The 19,054-nt window shown below is 34.2% G+C and overlaps 1 protein-coding gene across 1 annotated transcript; it reads left to right on the forward strand.

Moving 5' to 3' along the window:
• Nucleotides 1-91: 91 nt before the first annotated feature.
• On the forward strand, nucleotides 92-18,381 carry LOC138317368 (putative ammonium transporter 1). The gene is made up of 12 exons (XM_069258980.1): nucleotides 92-3,875; nucleotides 7,802-7,891; nucleotides 9,229-9,456; nucleotides 9,699-9,805; nucleotides 10,667-10,804; nucleotides 12,672-12,899; nucleotides 13,122-13,164; nucleotides 14,362-14,460; nucleotides 14,923-15,017; nucleotides 16,423-16,549; nucleotides 16,885-16,989; nucleotides 17,347-18,381. The coding sequence occupies exons 1-12, from the start codon at nucleotides 3,710-3,712 to the stop codon at nucleotides 17,433-17,435; spliced, it is 1,515 nt and encodes a 504-aa protein (XP_069115081.1). The 5' UTR covers nucleotides 92-3,709; the 3' UTR covers nucleotides 17,436-18,381.
• The last annotated feature ends 673 nt before the right edge of the window (nucleotides 18,382-19,054 follow it).

The raw sequence follows: 19,054 nt of genomic DNA on the forward strand, positions 1-19,054 counted from the left end.
TCTCCTTTTCCTCGGTAAAATTTTAACAATTTTTTTTCACAAATATGACTGGTTTTACTATAAAAGATGCAAAAGAAAAATACTCAAAAGATGCAAAAGAAAAATACTCTTTCATAAGTGGATATGAAGGATAGGGATATTCTACCCTCGGGATCACAAAATGTTGCAAAACCAATGGCAAGCCTCGGGTTATACTACATTTTGTGACCCTCGGGTAGAATATCCCTATCCTTCATATCCACATATGAAAGAGTCTTATTATCTACACACGCTTTCGGTATTATGCTATTAAACTTAAAACAGGTTAGTAAATTAAAGTAAGATAGTGAAAGGTTTAAAAACAAAATCGACGGACCATATCAAAATTCGCACTCTACGCTACACAACGCTGATCACTATATTCAAGTGCAGCTACATGTAATATCTATGTAGTGCGACCAACTACTGTGGGTCTCCAACGATGGTAATTAAACTGAATTTGTTATTTTCGTTATAAAATGAAATGAACTCTTGATTATAGCTTGGTAAGTTTAGCATAGGGATAATGACATTGTGTAGTTTTGTAAATATGTAATGAATTTCTTTTGTATTATTAGAAAGGCACAAGTGAGATTTCTAACAATAAAGCCGATTTGTTTATAATAATACCATAGATTTCAGTTTTGTAGGAGCAGACGAAATCTGACCAACATATTTCAGACACATATTGGTGTCACAAATTACTATTTCATAAAATTCCTTATTTTTGGTTTCTTAGATTTTAATAGATTTTGAAATATTTTGGGATGTAGATAAAGTACCACAACCATAATATTATAAAAGTTTAGATTCAGAACCAAGTAACACTAATATCCATCTCTTAGATTTTCAATTAGAAACATAAGGGACAACTACAAACAACGGGATTTAATACAAAGGCGATGAATTTATTTGTATTAGAAATAAATATTTTTTTCGCACCACTAAAACATCATTTGACCATATTTCGTTTTTTACAGTACTCCCGTGTCTTGTAGCTTACAAATACATTCATTCAAACTTTCATGACAGTCCCTTAAACATTCTTATACACACTTACAATTCATCACTCGTATCTTTCGTTACCGTTATGTTACTAATAAACTTCCTGGAATCATTGCAGGACTATTCTTCAACAGAAGCGCCATGCCTCCACATGCTTGCAGAAAGGGGAGATAGTTTAAGACGTATTCGTAAATGTCATGAGAACACAAAGCAATGTAGAACTAAATCATACAACAAAACTTGTTTGTATAAATTTCCATGTAATACAAATCATCATAAAAACTCGTTTGTTTGACATATATTGTTTAACCAGATGTGTCATTAAGTGAATTAGGAATAGTATGTCAACTATTGTAAGAGTCAATCTTTCTATTTTTATTTACAGTATATGCTATTTTCCATCAATAGCCCTGTTTCGAAAATACAGTGATCTACTTGATAGCTTAACACAATTCAATTATATCTAGATAAAATCAATGAACAGATATTTTTTTATCTGTGAACACGTACTGATTTACATATAAATGAAAAGTGTCCTTTATCAAAAATGTGTTGGTCAAAAGTTATAACGACGCTATTATCTGGAATACATTAACAAATATAGTTCGTAATTTGTATCGTGGTTTCCTTTGCTTTCCGAAAATGATGATCGGTTTTAAGCAATATGCAATCTGTATCGAATGACGCCATGCACAAGTTCGCGTTGCAAGCATGGCGGGACACCTAATTTGCGCATCGTTATGCTGTTTCTCATCAGATAGGGAGCATTGATAGTTTACTTAGTATTAAGACTCTCCTTAAGGGATGAAATATAGGATGTGTATGCATATTTAAGAAATAACCGATATGGTTTGTTTACATATTTATGTTACAAGCCTACAGACCGCTTGTATGGGAGGTCGCTCTTACATGACCCTGGCTGTTAATAGAATGTTAATGTAATCAAGCAAGCAAACAAACAGACTTAGGCAGGAACCTGACTTAGGAGTAGCAAATATAGTTTTTAGACTTGCGGAGAACAAAAATGTTTTGTATACCGAATTAGGGAGACGATATTTGGGTTGTATTCTTCAGTGATATAGCACTATAAAAAGGGCAACAGTTCCACTACACAAGAAGACACAACATGAATATACCGCAGTCTCCGAAAACACGCACCTCGCACACTATACAGGCAACACACCGTATGCATGGGAGGCCGTCCTTACATGACCATAGCTGTTAATAGGACGTTAAAATAATCAAACAAACAAACAAAAAGTATTCATACCAAAGGAGAACTCAAATATGAATTATATAGGACTAAGAGGAGAGATACCTAAGACTTAAACAAGGTAAGACTATATGAAAAGCTTTTTCTGGATTTGTCAGAATGAACCTTACGGCATATATTACGTTTAACCTCACATATGAGGCAGCCTACATGTAGCTATACTTTGTGACCTATATTCTTTGGTCCTGCTGGTTTCCCATATATAACCAAAATGTACGATAAAGAAGCCAATTATCATTAATTATTTATGAGCGTAAAAATAGACAGTTAAGTGGATTAAAATACCATTGAAATTGTGATGATGAAATGGATTACTTTTAAATTTGTGCTCCACAATTTACAATAGCATTAAAAGGGTCCGTATGACCATTTTCTAGATAACAGGATCAATTATACCATTGTGCTCTGATACAACTTAAAATGCATTTTAAAACCATTTTTACGTGAAACATATATTAGTAACAATTTATACACAACCCTTTTAAGCCATAACATAATGATACAACGTCAAATAGAATAATGTCTTAATTTAAGAGCACTTGATAATCACCCCATTTAAGAAATTTTCAATTTTTATTTGAGAAAAAAAATAAAGTAGTTGGATGTTGTTCTACTATTAGGAAGAATTAGACGATTCTCAGTGGCACCTTTCGGTCAGGGTCCAGTTTCAGGAACATTCCTAAAATTTAAGGAATTCCTTAACTAAGAATTTCCCATAAGAAAACATTACAGAAGCCAAGAAAACAATCTTAAGTCAAGATGTCGTCATTAAAATTTGTGTTGCTTTCCTATCAAGATTTTTCTTAAATTTGCCCAGACTTTAGAGATATCATCAGACAATCATTGAAACAATTATCTACGTTATTAGATTAAATATTGACATCAGAGACAATATCAAATTTAATATTCACCACATAACGTCAGGCAATACCACACACATTACAAATATACTACTGCAATTAGAGATAAGGAATGATGGATGAGGATATATGTTAGTCTGCCGGCTAGATATAATTCCCTATAAATTGAGAATGATTTTTCACTTTTGACTTACGTTGACACTTTCTTATTGAAATAAACAACGTCATTCATTACATAACAACATAAACATTGTACTATTGCCGTTAACATATCTATACATTACTACGCGGTTCACATTGACATACACTCCTACACATACACGCACTAACTTTTTATTAGGTAATTTTTTGAGTTGCGAGCAGTGGTGTGTGACAGATACAGACATATATTACACATTAACCCAGGTGACGCGAAATAGGTTCATTAGAGCGCAGATCGATCTTATAGTGAAGAACAGTAGCTCGCTAAAAAAACCCGCTTTACTTCTCAGAGGAATTATTGGAAAACGAAAATACTTTTATAAACGTGTTAGGACTGTTTTATTTGTAAAATATGTCGATTCCAGCTGGAAATAACAACACGTCTTTGAACGTTACCGAACTGCTTTCGCAAATATCAGAATTGCAGGATGCTCAGGCGAAGCTTCTCCATTGGCAAGAGTACACCAACGCTAACCTCGACAACTTCTACATGATATCCCTGGCTATTATGGTGTTTCGTAAGTGTTTTATTGTGATATATTATTAAGCTTTAACAGTAGCTCAACTCATTTGCATATATTTTGCCTTCAGGGCTAGATAGGATTTTCATCTATAACTGTTCTTGTGATGTTCGCGAACATTTATATATCGTAAAACTAATTACAATGTTGATGTTTTTAACTAATCATGAATTTCAAAGCGACCACAATACCATCGATTTTCTAATATTAAAATGTTATATTTCATTGATAAGTTGAATAATTTTGATATTGGTATCGATATTTCATAATACGTAGAAAGAGAACGGAAATATATGTTTCTGAGATGTGTTTGAACCGAATGACTTCACATAAAATTTTAATCCGTTTTCTCCACATGAATTAATTGATACACGACTTTAATTGTAACTATACGCCTCGGTTTGTATAGGCATATCGACATCTCATCCTGAGTTAGCTTTTTGTCCGTGTCATTAACCGTATTCTGCTGTTCTGAAAACACAATCAGTTCAGACTTATTGAAAGCCATGGAACTAACTAATAATAGTGTCAATAATTTAATTTCAATATGATTAAACTGTACAGATTCCACGATAAACAACATCGGTGGTCATTATAAATTTGTAAATGTAATTGCTTTACTTTCACAAATTCATTGTTCACCAGGTTTTGGGATATAAAACTATTTTACAGCAATTTACTGCGCATCATAGCCCTGCCATGTGTAAGTCCAATCTCATCCAGACGCTGAGTCCCTTTGTTTGGTGCACATGTACTCCAAATCGGATCACTTTGAACGGGATGTAAAAATAACCACTCGCTCAACATCCAGGTGAACACGCGTCGATCATGCTTTTAAAGTAGTAAGAATATAACTTTCTACGTGCATTTCATTAAATAAGCGCGTAAATCACTGATAACCGTACCCTCATTTTAGATATGCCCGATACCTTTTAACCAATAATATTGATGGTAGAAACTAACCATAAAATATATTTCTTTTCGTGTTCAGTTGCCCATAAATGAACTTAATACCAGATCACCAACCATTAATACTGTAAACCGGATACAAATGATTTGATTTTTCAACGTTTGCCTCCAACTCACGTGGTTTGTAAATGTCTACATGTCGCTTCATACTTATTGAGTCATTCACCTGCCCTTATACATTTTATTTCACATATAATCACACACGTGTCCTAAAACATCACAATTAGGACGGCTACACTTGCATTTAACCTGTATACGTGAAGCAAAACATGACAAATATATGATAAATTCGTGTCCTCTTCTGAGTGTGAACAGTCTTTCACAGGTAATCACAGGTTGTTCGTCTCGCTGTAAGTCGAACACGTCTGAAAAGACATCAATATGGTTCATAAACATCCATGTCTTGTATTCTACTCAGTTATATACACTGTAACTTTGAATTACACATATAAAAACTGCATTTCCAAATATTTTCTAATATAAATTAAAATAGATAAAACACGATAATTAATACTTCTGTCGAAAGGTATCCAGAACAAATTACCATTTTCAGGAAAAAAGGACAGAGAAGTTATCAGTTAAACTTGACCATAAACAATGACTTCGAAATGGAGATAAAGAAGAACGCCATATCTCTAATACAATATCGGCGGTGTCAGGATTGCACTTGTGTCACTTCAGTTACGAAGGGCTAAACATCAAGTACAGTGTAATAAAAAAAACTTTTGACCGTGTGATACAGTGAGATTGCACTAAAGATTAGAAAACTAGTTTAGCACTGCCTAAAGAACATACATGTTCATACGTTATGCTGGATCCTGGAGTAGCTGTATGCTTTTTGATATTATATTACAGAAACACTTTCATAATTTACGAGACACTGATACTGTATACCAGTTTTCTCAATCTTTTATACCACAGAATATATCCATCGTTTATATAGGTATGATATAACATCACCTTGATTTAATATAAATATAGTAATACTTGCTAAAAATACCTAGTCATCAAGTTTGACATCACGTGAGGCCGTATTTAATCCCCAAGTGATTCTCTTCTTCAATAGGAAAATATATGTCACTTGTCTAAGAGACAAAATTACTTTTACGAGAGCGATGAATATGATGATAATATGACATTTCGTGAGATTAAAGGTATCTTGGAATGCTGTATACCTTTCAGTGCACGGGTAATTCAAAAATATCACAACCATCTTATGCATATGAATGAATAAAATCACAGATCAATTTACTGATATTTATCACTATATATGTTAATTTAAGTGTAGTAAGGTGGCTGCATTTATCAGAATACGGAATGTTTAACTCTAATGTCATACATTTGCATTTTATTTCAGTGTTGGAATCACTTCAGGGTATCACATTGAAATAACACTAAAATTTATTCTATTGAGCCAACACAACAGTGTATGGACTGTGTATTTTATCATAGCTTGTATTATGAGTATAGCATACCTATACCAATACAACATTTAAGGGAGTGCTAATTTTGTTGAATTGAATGTAGCTTCCTTTGTAATTAATTAGCCTCCTGTATTGCTAGTGTCTGTCTGTTTATGTCCGATTAGTTTGACCGGGTGGGGTGTGCTGCTTTGTGTCTTCGTCGGCATGCTTCAGTGATATAGCACTATAAAACGGGCAACAGTTTCACTATACAAGAAGACACAACATGAATATACCGCAGTCTCCCAATACACACACCTCGCACAGCATACACGCAACACACCGCATACATGGGAGGCCGTCCTCACATGACCGTAGCTGTAAATAGGACGTTAATTAATCAAACAAACAAACCGATAGTTTCCAGACAACAACTATAGAACAGATGAATTTTGATAAAAATTCCTACAATGGGAGTCAAACAAGCATCAAAGCTTGGGATTGAATGTGAGAATAATATAAAGGGACATGTCCAAAAGTCACTGTTGCTGAAATTGGCTTTTTGTTTCAGAAAAATTTATTTCCGGACAATACTCTGAGAACAGATAATGTATTTTGCTAAATTTTCATAAAATATTAGCTTATGCGGTAACACGACCTGGAATTGAATTTGATTTTTTGAGAATGTCAATTACAAACATCACAATCCTTAAGCTGTTACTAATTTAAAACAGATTAATGTAAGTGCAATATGTAGAAAGGGCCGACAGGGTAAATGCATTGCTTAAGTGATACTCAAAATGTATGTTTTTATGTGTACGTTTTATGGCCCAACCTAGGTTATGAAACAACTTTACTAGTTGCCTACAACAAATCTTAAAAGGTATACATTAGTCACCTAATCAACATCGCAGTTTATGAATATTTAGCTTTAGGCAAGTTTAAATTATTAGCTAACAAGAAAAAACGTAGTCGATACAAAAAAAATCCTCCAAGTCGATGGCTATCGCCGACTAGAGACACTTTCTGACATTCCATGTTCGAGTCTTCAATGCCATTATAAAACGCTGTAGATCGCATACCAATGCAACTTGAAATGTTGCAGTAAAATTAGAGGGAGGGGGAGGAGAGGTTGTCCCACATAAAAAGGGGGATATACCGAACATATTACATGTTGCAATTGAATTTCAAAACCCAAATAAATGTGGAAAGCCTACTAGGAAATTATCTTACTTCTGAAAACCAGATCTCAAGCTCATGAACGATTTTTTTAAACGGTCACCATACGGATTAGCAAAAACTTCTGATAAAATGTAAATGTATTCCGTTTTCTAGTAATAGCTATTCAACTTTGGACATTGCTATGTATTCACTTGTTGCTGAGGTTATCATCTACCTTTAGAAGTTGACATGTTAACTTTTGCGTTCGAAAGACATCATAACCAAGTCGATACTTTGAGATATTATTTTATAATCAGTTATAAGAAATTGATATGCCACGACAAAAACTAATATGTGAAAACTGCATAAATATCTATTGATCTTTATTAGTTATGCAAGCGGGATTCGCCATGTTGGAGGTTGGCTGTGTGAGAAGCAAAAATGCAACCAACATACTCATTAAAAATCTCCTCGATGCATGTAAGTGATCTCTATATTTCATTTGTAATCATCCGTGAACAATATTATGTCAGTCGTCATAAAATGCTTACACAAGTTATCCTACTAAATCAAGTATTTAATATTGTCTAACTAAATTTATGGATCAAATCAAACAAAACTATCGTTTTAATGTCGTTTTATGAAAACGCATGCAGGCATTAATCATGATGATTATTTTAATCATTATTTTTACATTTGGTCCGAGGTTAGAGAGTTGTCAATCTGATCGAAATAGAGAGGTTAGAGAGTAGTCAATCTGATTGAAATAGAGAAGTTAGAGAGTAGTCATTCTGATTGAAATAGAGAGGTTAGAGAGTAGTCAATCTGATTGAAATAGAGAGGTTAGAGAGTAGTCAATCTGATTGAAATAGAGAGGTTAGAGTGATTGAAATAGAGAGGTTAGAGAGTAGTCAATCTGATTGAAATAGAGAGGTTAGAGAGTAGTCAATCTGATTGAAATAGAGAGGTTAGAGAGTAGTCATTCTGATTGAAATAGAGAGGTTAGAGAGTAGTCATTCTGATTGAAATAGAGAGGTTAGAGAGTAGTCAATCTGATCGAAATAGAGAGGTTAGAGAGTAGTCAATCTGATTGAAATAGAGAGGTTAGAGAGTAGTCAATCTGATTGAAATAGAGAGGTTAGAGAGTAGTCAATCTGATTGAAATAGAGAGGTTAGAGAGTAGTCAATCTGATTGAAATAGAGAGGTTAGAGAGTAGTCAATCTGATTGAAATAGAGAGGTTAGAGAGTAGTCAATCTGATCGAAATAGAGAGGTTAGAGAGTAGTCAATCTGATTGAAAGAGAGGTTAGAGAGTAGTCAATCTGATTGAAATAGAGATCCTTTTAACGACTCCGTTCAATAGAGGACAACGTAGTGATAATAAGGATCTATATTTTAATCAGATTGAAGAGCAGTAAATTTGTACTTGTATCGCTGATATATAAATAATACAGTTGGATTCCGTCTGTCAATGTAAGGTATTTAACAGAACTATCTAGTTAACTCTCTACCTAAACTCTAACTTAACAGTTTCATGTAAGTATTTGTCGATATATTATAGTTTTAAAGACAACCATTGTTATTGATTTAGTCATAATAATGTATTGTTTCATTATAACAAACTCATATAGCGTCTTTATCGTTAATCATTGCGTTCATTACAAAAAACAACCAAAACATTCAGCAAATAATTGTCCTTATCCCCGTATTAAGATATACATTATATTTTCTTTACATCTACGTAACTCCTGTCACTAACTAGTATCCAATTAACTAACGTCCTTAACTAATTGAGATGTATTGAATCTCTTTTACAGTCATAGCTGGGTTCGCTTATTGGCTTGTGGGCTTTGCCTTAGCCATTGGTGAGGGTAATTTCTTCATTGGCCATTCGTATTTTGCCCACCACGGGTTAAAGCCGGGGTCATATTCTCTCTGGTTCTTTCATTACGTGTTCGCCGCTACTGCTGCTACCATTGTTTCTGGTGCCGTGGCCGAGAGGTGTGACTTCATCGCCTATCTCATCTATAGCTCCGCCATAACAGGTAACGACTTGCATTGATTTGCATTTAATTGTTATCGTAATTTTAAACATAATTATCAGCAATTTTCATTTAAATAAAATTATCCGAAATGCCATTTGCAAATAGGGAATTCATATTAAGACCTTTTACAAAACCTATTAAACTTGTTATTGGAATGTTTTATAAATGCTTACCTTTTGTCTTTTACCGTACTACTTTGTGCTCGAATCTAAAACGAAATTCTGGAATGTAAATACTTGCAGGGTTTATATATCCAGTACTGTGCCATTGGGCCTGGACACCGGAAGGCTGGCTCGCCAAAGGTTTTACTTATGATCTTAGTGGAGAAACACTCACTATAGTATACAGGGTAGGTAGTAGTTATCTTTGTTCACATTTTTTCCATATCACTATTTTTTAGTCTCGTCTTTATTCTTACAATATCAAGACGCCCTTATACGTTAATATCTATTTCAACATCAACTGTATTACACAATTACTAAACCGTTGAAGAAGCGTTATAAAACTACATGATTGCAGAAATCGCTGTCCAGATGACACACGCACGTGCATTTTCCCTGTTTGCATGGTCCTGCAGGTAGGGCGTTATAATGGTACCTGCTTCCCCTATTGCATGATCGTAAAAGGCGACTAGATTTAGGATCTTATCTTTTCTCTTCTTCCTAACTGGCTTTATCTTTCCAAATGCCTCCCTTGGCACCGCCTCATGTTTGGCATTGAGTTTAGCGGTCGCCTCTGTGAGGAAGGCTCTGGGTTCTGTCCCCTGACCGAGACCCACCAAAGTCTATAAAATGGTAGTTTCTGCTCCTGCTTAGCGCTCAGCATACAGGGGGTGGGGCGACTGGTTCGCCCGTTGTCAGTTTAATGTTATTTCGGCGGCATGTTTCAGTGATATAGCGCTATAAAAAGGGCAATAGTTCCACTATACAAGAAGACACAACATGAATATACCGCAGTCTCCCAGTCAACGCACTTCGCACAACATACACGCAACACACCGCATGCATGGGACGCCGTCCTTACATGACCATAGTTGTTAATAGGACGTTAATTAATCAAACAAACAAACAAATGCAGGCGGAGCTGCAATTTAAATACCAGTAACTCATAGGAATATTGACTATTGACTAATTTGGGTTATATGAAAAGCTTTTTTTTTAGTTTTTTTTTATTTATAATTCACACTTTGTTTTGTTTCATCTATTTCCAGGACTTTTCGGGTAGCGGTATAGTGCATATGTTATCTGGTCTGGCGGCACTTGTAGGGGCAAAGATTCTTGGTCCTAGAATAGGACGGTACGACGAAGTTACCGGTGAGCCACGAGATTTAAAGGGGCACTCAATTGTTGTAAGTGAAGATTTCTGATCTCTTTTTACTCTATTGATCAGCCGATAGTATGTATAATTTGTAAAATTATCACTATTTGCAAATATATGGTTATTATTTACATGATTATTAGCTTGGGTCAGGTATCCTAGTTAATACAAACTGCATCATCTCAATCTGATTACAAGAGGCCCATGGGCCTTAACGGTCATCTGTCTATTACTATAAGCACAATACAACATAGTCGTGTTTAGATATTTGCCTATTTGACTCCTGTGACCTTGAAGGAAGGTCAAGGTCATTCATTTAAATAAACTTGATAGTCCCTTATCACAGCATGCCGCAGGCCCAGTATCAGGTGTAAAGGCACAGTTAATCACAAGAAATTGTTTAAAGAATTTTAGCCTATTTGACCCCTGTGACCTTAAGTGAAGGTAAAGATCATTCCTTTCAATAGACTTGTTAGCCCTTCATCCCAGCATGCCACAGTCCCAATATCAGTATCCTAGGCCTTCTGGTACTTGAGAAGAAGTCGTTAAAAGTGTTTAGCCTTCTTGACCTCTGTGACCTTGAATGAAAGTCAAGGTCATTTGAACGAACATGATAGCCATTTATCTCAGCATGACACAGGCCTAATATCAGGTCTCTAGGCCTCATAGTTATTCACAAGAAGTCGTTTAAATATTTTAGCCTATTTGACCCCTGTGACCTTAAATGAAGGTCAAGATCATTCTTTTGAATAAACTTGTTAGCCCTTCATCGTAGCATGTCACAGGCCAAATATCAGTACCGTGGGCCTTCTGGTTCTTAGAGGAAGTTTTATTTTTAAATAGCCATATTGACCCCTGTGACCTTGAATGAAGGTCAAGGTCATCCATTTGAACAAACTTGATAGTCCTTCATCCCAGCGTGACACGGGCCCAATATAAGGTCTCTAGGCCTCTTCGATATTCACAAGAAGTTGTTTACAGGATTTTAGCCTGTTTGACCCCCGTGACCTTGAATGAAGGCCAAGGTCATACACTTGAACAAACTTGGTAGCTCTTTATCCCATGACCCTGAATTAAGGTTTTAGTGAATTAGTGCCCTGGACTTTATGGTTATTGAGAAGAAGTCGTTTGAATGAAAAGTTGGACGGCGGACAGCGCACGACGACGGATGGTGCATGATGACAATATGTCATTCTGACCAGTTTGGTCAGATGACCTAAACCTGACCCTTTGGCTCAGATGACCTGAAAGAAAGGTCAGGATGACCTAAAATACAGATCCTTATAACCACTCCGTTTGATAACGGAGTGGTTATAAGGATCTGTATTTTAATCAAATTGCGCATCATCTATGCTGATATTGGAACATGTCTTGAATATGCGCATGAAATCAGGACTTAAGATATGACTTCGGAAGGTCGTCCATATATTTTTACGGCTACACGTTTGTGTGATGTGTGCAATAACGTATATGGTTTTTTTTTGTTTGTCTCATTAAAAAAATAAAAATGACGATGTTTTTTTCAGCACAATGAACAATAATGTTTCACAAAAAAAAAATTAAAAATGGAATTTCGAGATAACAAAACAACGTGGGTGAAGCACGATTTGATTGTGTTGTCTCTTGACGATGTGACTTCACGATCATCGGACGACGGCACATATCGACGGTAATCGTACTTTGCCCACGTTGGTTTGGTAACTAAAAACGCCCTCTCTGAATTATGGTAATGTATTATGCAAAATGGGGGAAATAAATAGCTCTCAACATTTCATTATGGGCTAAACATTATTACTTTCTCCTAGACCTAATAAATCCAAGTATTCATGATGATCTATCAATTTTTATTATTCTGTAAGACACCATATAAAGATTTTGATTATTTGCTTATTTTACAGATGGCTGCCCTAGGAGGATTTATTCTTTTATTCGGATTCCTTGCCTTTAATGCGGCAGCAGCGGGGTCAGTATCGGGGGAAGGTCAAGGTGATTTGTTAGCAAAACTTGTCGTCAACACTATTATGTCTGGCTCAGCAGGTGGTCTTGTTGCCATGGTAATACAATTCTTCAAAGGGGAGCAAAAATGGAATTTCAGTATTACATTAAATGGATCTCTTTGTGCTATGGTAAGTGTATATCTTTGTATGGTATATCCATCATTATATTACACAACATGATGTTTGAACATCACTTTACTACCTACTCCCATTTCATCCGTGACAATAAAGCATTCGTTTACAGCAAACTAAAGTGTAATTGAAAAGAAAAAACAGATTTTTTTTTTCAAAAAGTAAAATATTATTTACTTCGTATTCTCAATAAATTGCATTTGGTTTGACTAATTACAGTGCGCCATATGCGGAGCTGTGGATGCCGTAACGACACACATAGGTGAGCTTAGAAAATTGTGAAGATTTTCTGATTTATTCATTGTGTATTACATGTGTTATATGTGCCGTAATTTCCATAATCACGGATCAAGATTAGCTTTTGATATGTCATTCACCTCAAAAATCATCAAGATTTTGAGAATCACACTGGTTACAGTGCAAAATTTTTTTCATTTACAATGTCCTATGTCCTAAATGAATTTTATCAGTTCTGCCAAAACCCGTTATATATACGTCAACTTACGTCTACAATGCAGTGAAATGATGTTTGTACATGTGGTTATAACATGAAACCAAGTTTTGGTCTATTTTATTTCACATATTTACAGTGTTATTAATAATTGTAAAGTAAGCTCTGTCATTTAAATAAATATATTAAGGATAAAATCAAGACTTTTGACTTTTTGCAGTACAAAATGTGTGAGTTGTAAGTAATTATATCATAATTGTTTACCAGTATCTTTGAATGATTTCCGCTGCTTAAACTTCATCGACACTTAGGGTATACAATAGATTACTGAAGAAAATATAACACGTCAAAAGTTTCGCCCAGTTATGGCACATATAACCTTTTTTTCTTATAATATGAGTACCCACATGAGTCGGGAAAAAACTGAATACACACTTACAAACATCTCGGTATCGAAAACGAATAATACTTAATAACTTATTTCTAAAAACGATACAATGACGATTGAATGGCTGAATATCAAACTCTGTTTCATAAAGAAACAATAACGTAAACAAGATTTTTCTCTCCCACCGACAATCCAACAAGATCTTATTAGGTTTCACGTTCTGGTGACCTTAGGAAATGGCTTATCGAATTGCTGCTGCCAGAATCTTGAAGTGGGGCGAGTTAGATTAAAAGAGCTCTCCGAATTAAAATCGTGTTTTAGTAATTTCGCCGAAAGAGCACAACAAAGCTAATTGTAAATGAATACTGGGACGAAAAAAGCGTTATCAATTGAATTTGATCTAAAGCGTGGTAAAAAGGTCACTCGAACGAGACCCCTTATGGGATACTGTCAGATTTTTTAATTAATGAAGTGATTATATGGATTTGTATTTGAATCAGATTAAAACCACCAATGAAATCTAATTCATGTACGTATGTTCTGCAACATAAAACATAAAAATATAGATAAAAGATGTATTAGTAAATGTTTGACAGACATGATGACAATGTCTTTGACAGCGGTGCTGATTGGAGCTCTTGGCGGTGTAACCTACATGTTCTCTACATGGTTTGTGTTGTATAAAATACGAGTAGATGATCCACTGGATGCTGCAGCAGGTAACTCATATGAATCACATGTGTCGTATGGACGTCAATACGTTACATGTTTGATATATTAATTTTCCTTTATATTTTAAACCATAACTTGAAATCGATACATAACATTTTAAAAAATCATTGGCGGACCGTTATGAGCCGTATTCATTGCAATTTTGTATCGTCAGCATCATCTTGTTTGTTCACGATGCAAACATAATTAATATGCCTTCCTCACATGAAGATAATGGTAAACATAGGTATGTTCATCAGTTATAATATTCAAATCGCTAACGAGATGTATCTATTAAGATGTAAAAGGACTGATCGTATTATATGAAATTTCTAATAGAGACTGAAGATGCTTAAATGTCTACGATATATGCAAATTAGTACTATTACATTTCGCCCCTCATTTGAATAGCATGACTGTCAATCAGCCGAAGAGAATGAAAAGTAACCATTGGGTTGTTTTTCATCTAGTTCACTTGGGTGGCGGATTGCTCGGTGTAATTTGCGTGGGATTTTTCCACCAAGATGTTGGAATATTCTACCACTGGAACATAGAGTCTGGTTTGGTGAGTTTTTTTAATAATATCATATATATATTTATTTATTTTAAAATCATTTGTAAACTCATCATTATTAGAGCTATATGTGTTGATCTACACGATTATCTAACATCTAGGGACTAACGCAATAACTTCTTTATAGGCAATACTGGAATCCCAATTAGGGGATTAGGGGAATACAAATTACTACGTTATTTATAAACCATGAATTTATTGTAAGCATGTTCTTCTCAAACGTGTTTTATTGTAGTGAAGTATAATGGATCATTCAAAGAAAAAGAAATAATATAATGAGTAGTTTATCTGGATTATGTGTAATATACATGCGTAATATACCATATAGCCAGTTATCGTCACAGGGGTAATATTTCTATGATTTCACAAGCCATTGCTAAAATTTGATCCGCGAAATTTAAGACAATTGAATCATTTATACCCTTTAAGCCATATCGTAAACATTTTATTTGTGGCGTCTGGTGTTCTTCCGTCTTGTTGTCATCTTTTTCTTTAAATCGCTACTAGTCATAGAGTTCTACATGGATTGTAACAGAACCTGGGGTTGCAAAATTCGCCAACACTCCGATTTTTTTCAGTGTTAAAAGTCTAGGTATAAACTATTTAGTTTCTGCTTTTAATCTATTTTGTATTCTTTTAAAAGGCATAAATGGCCTAAAACGATGCTTCTAACATTACTTTAGGTATGTGGCAAGGGAGCCCCTTGTGTCTACTTATTTTTCAATTATTCTGTTAATAAAAATACCTCAAACTCAAAAGATACAAATTAAGATTATCCATCCCCCTAATGTAGATAAAACTATTTAAAATTGGATTACAAAATAATAACAGAGGGAAACAGAGTTACGTTAGATTTTCAAATAAAATATTTTAAATTTAAAAAGAATACCAACACCAAAAGAACGACAATCTTAATTTTAACCAATCAGGCGGCCGTTATTTCGTGATAAATATAAGTGACTAAACCAGAGATAATAGTTTTCTCACCAAATTTATATCATGGTTCCTATTATACCGTTTCAACTTTAGTAGTTTAGCAGATATATCTTGATTATGCCATGTCCTCTTAGCGGGATATACATTTTGAGTCAAACAACATTTTGTCTGTCTAAGAATGCGCACTAAGCAGGCTGTTGATTCAAGCACTAAACTTTGATAATCATTATTAGACACTTCACTAAACGAATACATGTAATATTACACACAAAAAACAAAACAGTGTTTGACTATTGAATACTTTATTCGGTGTATTAGCACTGTTAAGCAGAACATTTAGTCAGCTTTAACAAGGATACAAATAGCATTTGTAATACATAGAGAACAAGATATTATAACCAGAGAATATCACACAAGCAAGGTTCAATCGAATGCTGATTCCCTATGTCACCTGTTACAGTCCCTGGCCTGGCAATGTGTAGGACTTCTAGCAGTAGCAGTGTGGACAGGGGTCACGTGTATTATCCTCTTCGGCACATTGAAGGCGTTCAAGATACTACGGATACCGTTAGAATATGAACTGAAAGGTAGTATATTTCTAATTAGATCAGAAACAAATTAAAGCCACATGAACATTCATATTCGGCCTTCACTGACCTAAGTGCCCATTTAATTGATAAAATAAATATTTTGCTATCTAAAATATTTCTTAAGTAAAGTTTGTAAATGTGTCCTTTAGTTTCGAGAATGTGTAGCGCAAATCTAGCACTATCTATATTATATGGCATTTGATGACGTTTTTGATAATTGCCTCATCATTTACATAAGTATCCTCGGAGTGAAGACAGACGTGTCATTTACAGGATATCATCAATCTGTGTTTTGTCTCATTCTTCATGTATATTTCTCTTTAATATTTCAGGCATTGACCTTCCAAAACATGGACAACACGCCTATCCTACGGAAGCCTACGGCCATGACTGGTGGGACGATATCGCCGAACAGAAGACAGAGAAGAGCAACAAAGGTAAGTAATACTTATTTGCAACGAATAAGCAACAACTTTAATGGATTATATCAAACGAAACAAAATATGTGTTTAAACACACTTTCAAAACCTAACGTTCGCATCTATATAAAAGACTGATAGGATTAATAATTGATGTAAACGAAGGGACATAACTCGTGAGATTTCATGACGTGATTAGTATCAACATGCCATTTTTGAAATCTTTGAAACAAAAACTGATATGTAATTGAATTAAGCCGGATTTATTTTAAAAAAAAGTGGTTGATTACTTCGTTTGGTTCTATCTGAATATGTCCATCGCTAGAGCCCTTTTTAACGTTGCTTTCCGATACATTAGACTTGTTTTGTTCTCAGGTACGAAGGAGAGGGAGGCGAATGGAACCAATATGGCGGTTTCTAATGGATCCCTTGCGTCTGACGTCACGACAACTACTCATATATGATTCAAATGTCTTTCTGTTTATTTTTCATTTTCCGTATCTTCCATTTTTGATTCTGAAAATATGTTGACGTTAGATATAGTTATGTTTTAGTGGTGTTCACACCAGTGCTCTAGGTCTTATACTCGAATAACATACTGAAGTAATGAACATAGACTTATACTATTTTATTGTATACTTTTTAAATATATATCTTAAAATGTTTTTCATTTTATTTTATTATAACGCATGTTAGCAATGCTGCATCAGACAAATGCAAAACCTACCTACCTTTTCACCTACATTACATTGTCTTGATGTAATAACACATCAGTACTGATTACAAGATCTCTCATTACCAGTACCTATTGTTTTTTCTATTTATTTATTGTAGTTTGAAAACTGCAATTGTAATTTAACTGTAATTGTATGATACACATATATTTTATTTCTTTTTTTCTCATGGCAAACTTTTTAATATTAACACATGATTTTTGTAATGTATATCATATTTTGTGTTGTATTACATTGGCTGTGTTCTCCGCCATCTTGCACATATTTGATATGTTGTCATACGTATGTTCATTGTAATCTTCTATGCTCTTTGCATTCGGAATAAAATGAATATTGAAATGAACAATAATTATATGAGTACATTACACGATTGTTTTTGTCGTGCACATTCGTTCAATTAATTTAGAAAGACGCCAAAATCATTGTACATCTTATATGATATATAATAAAGATAAAATCAGTAAAAATATAGATCGTATAACCTGTATAGTTACCTGATAAATAAGGTATCATCACAAAGGCCGACAACTATCTAATTAATATTGACAAAGTAAATGTTACATATATATACCTACCGGTGATAAAATTACCATATTTTGTTCACATTTGATAAATGAAAAAATATTATAAATCGTTTTGATATTGCACATCTATTAATTAAAATTATCATATTTCTTACCATTATTTGTTGTCTTTAGTTCATTGTTTTTTGGGTTTTTTCCCCCTTTTTAGACCCACTTCCTTTCCGAAACTAAAATAAATGTTGAAAAACAACTACATATATATCAATGACCTAAGATAAAATTAAAAGTATACCAAACAAATTCAAGTTTTCCTGTCTAACGTATGTTTACAGTGAAGATTCATTTTGCTGTTTTGCTGTCTGGTGCTGTGATAATCAACTAATGTGCCGTATTTAGGACGACGGTGGAAACATGATACGACCCGCATTATGAAAAATAACATTCAATTTATTTTAATTAGATTGTTTAGGCGGTTACGATAAGTGTATTATTACCGTTAAGTTGATAGCTTTTACAACTCTACAAAATTATGAATCTCGTTTTGGATTCCCTTTTTAAAAATCAAAAGTCGTTTCGGAAAGATTGGCTTTTAAATACTGTTGTATCAAATGAACAAATAGAGTTTCTATGTCGACTCTCTTTTTATAACGTAGCTACTGCGGCATATTTGTGTCATGCACAGCCAAATCAAGAGACCGGAGAAACAGAGAGTTCAATCTTACAATAATTCAGTGACAAATCTGCGATTCACTCTACAACTAAAATCCCGATAATCACACGACATGAAAATACTATTCTTAAAATCGCTCTATTCTGCTTTAGTTA

Source organism: Argopecten irradians, chromosome 3 (assembly GCF_041381155.1).
Source record: "Argopecten irradians isolate NY chromosome 3, Ai_NY, whole genome shotgun sequence".
Classification (NCBI taxonomy): Eukaryota; Metazoa; Mollusca; class Bivalvia; order Pectinida; family Pectinidae; genus Argopecten; species Argopecten irradians.

Bases quoted from the DNA above. Each gene is read 5' to 3' on its own strand.
- LOC138317368 (XM_069258980.1), top strand. From the start codon at position 3,710: ATGTCGATTCCAGCTGGAAATAACAACACGTCTTTGAACGTTACCGAA. The intron at 14,461-14,922 runs GTAACTCATATG...TTTTTCATCTAG, and splicing joins TCCACTGGATGCTGCAGCAG to TTCACTTGGGTGGCGGATTG. The intron at 16,550-16,884 runs GTAGTATATTTC...TTAATATTTCAG, and splicing joins GTTAGAATATGAACTGAAAG to GCATTGACCTTCCAAAACAT.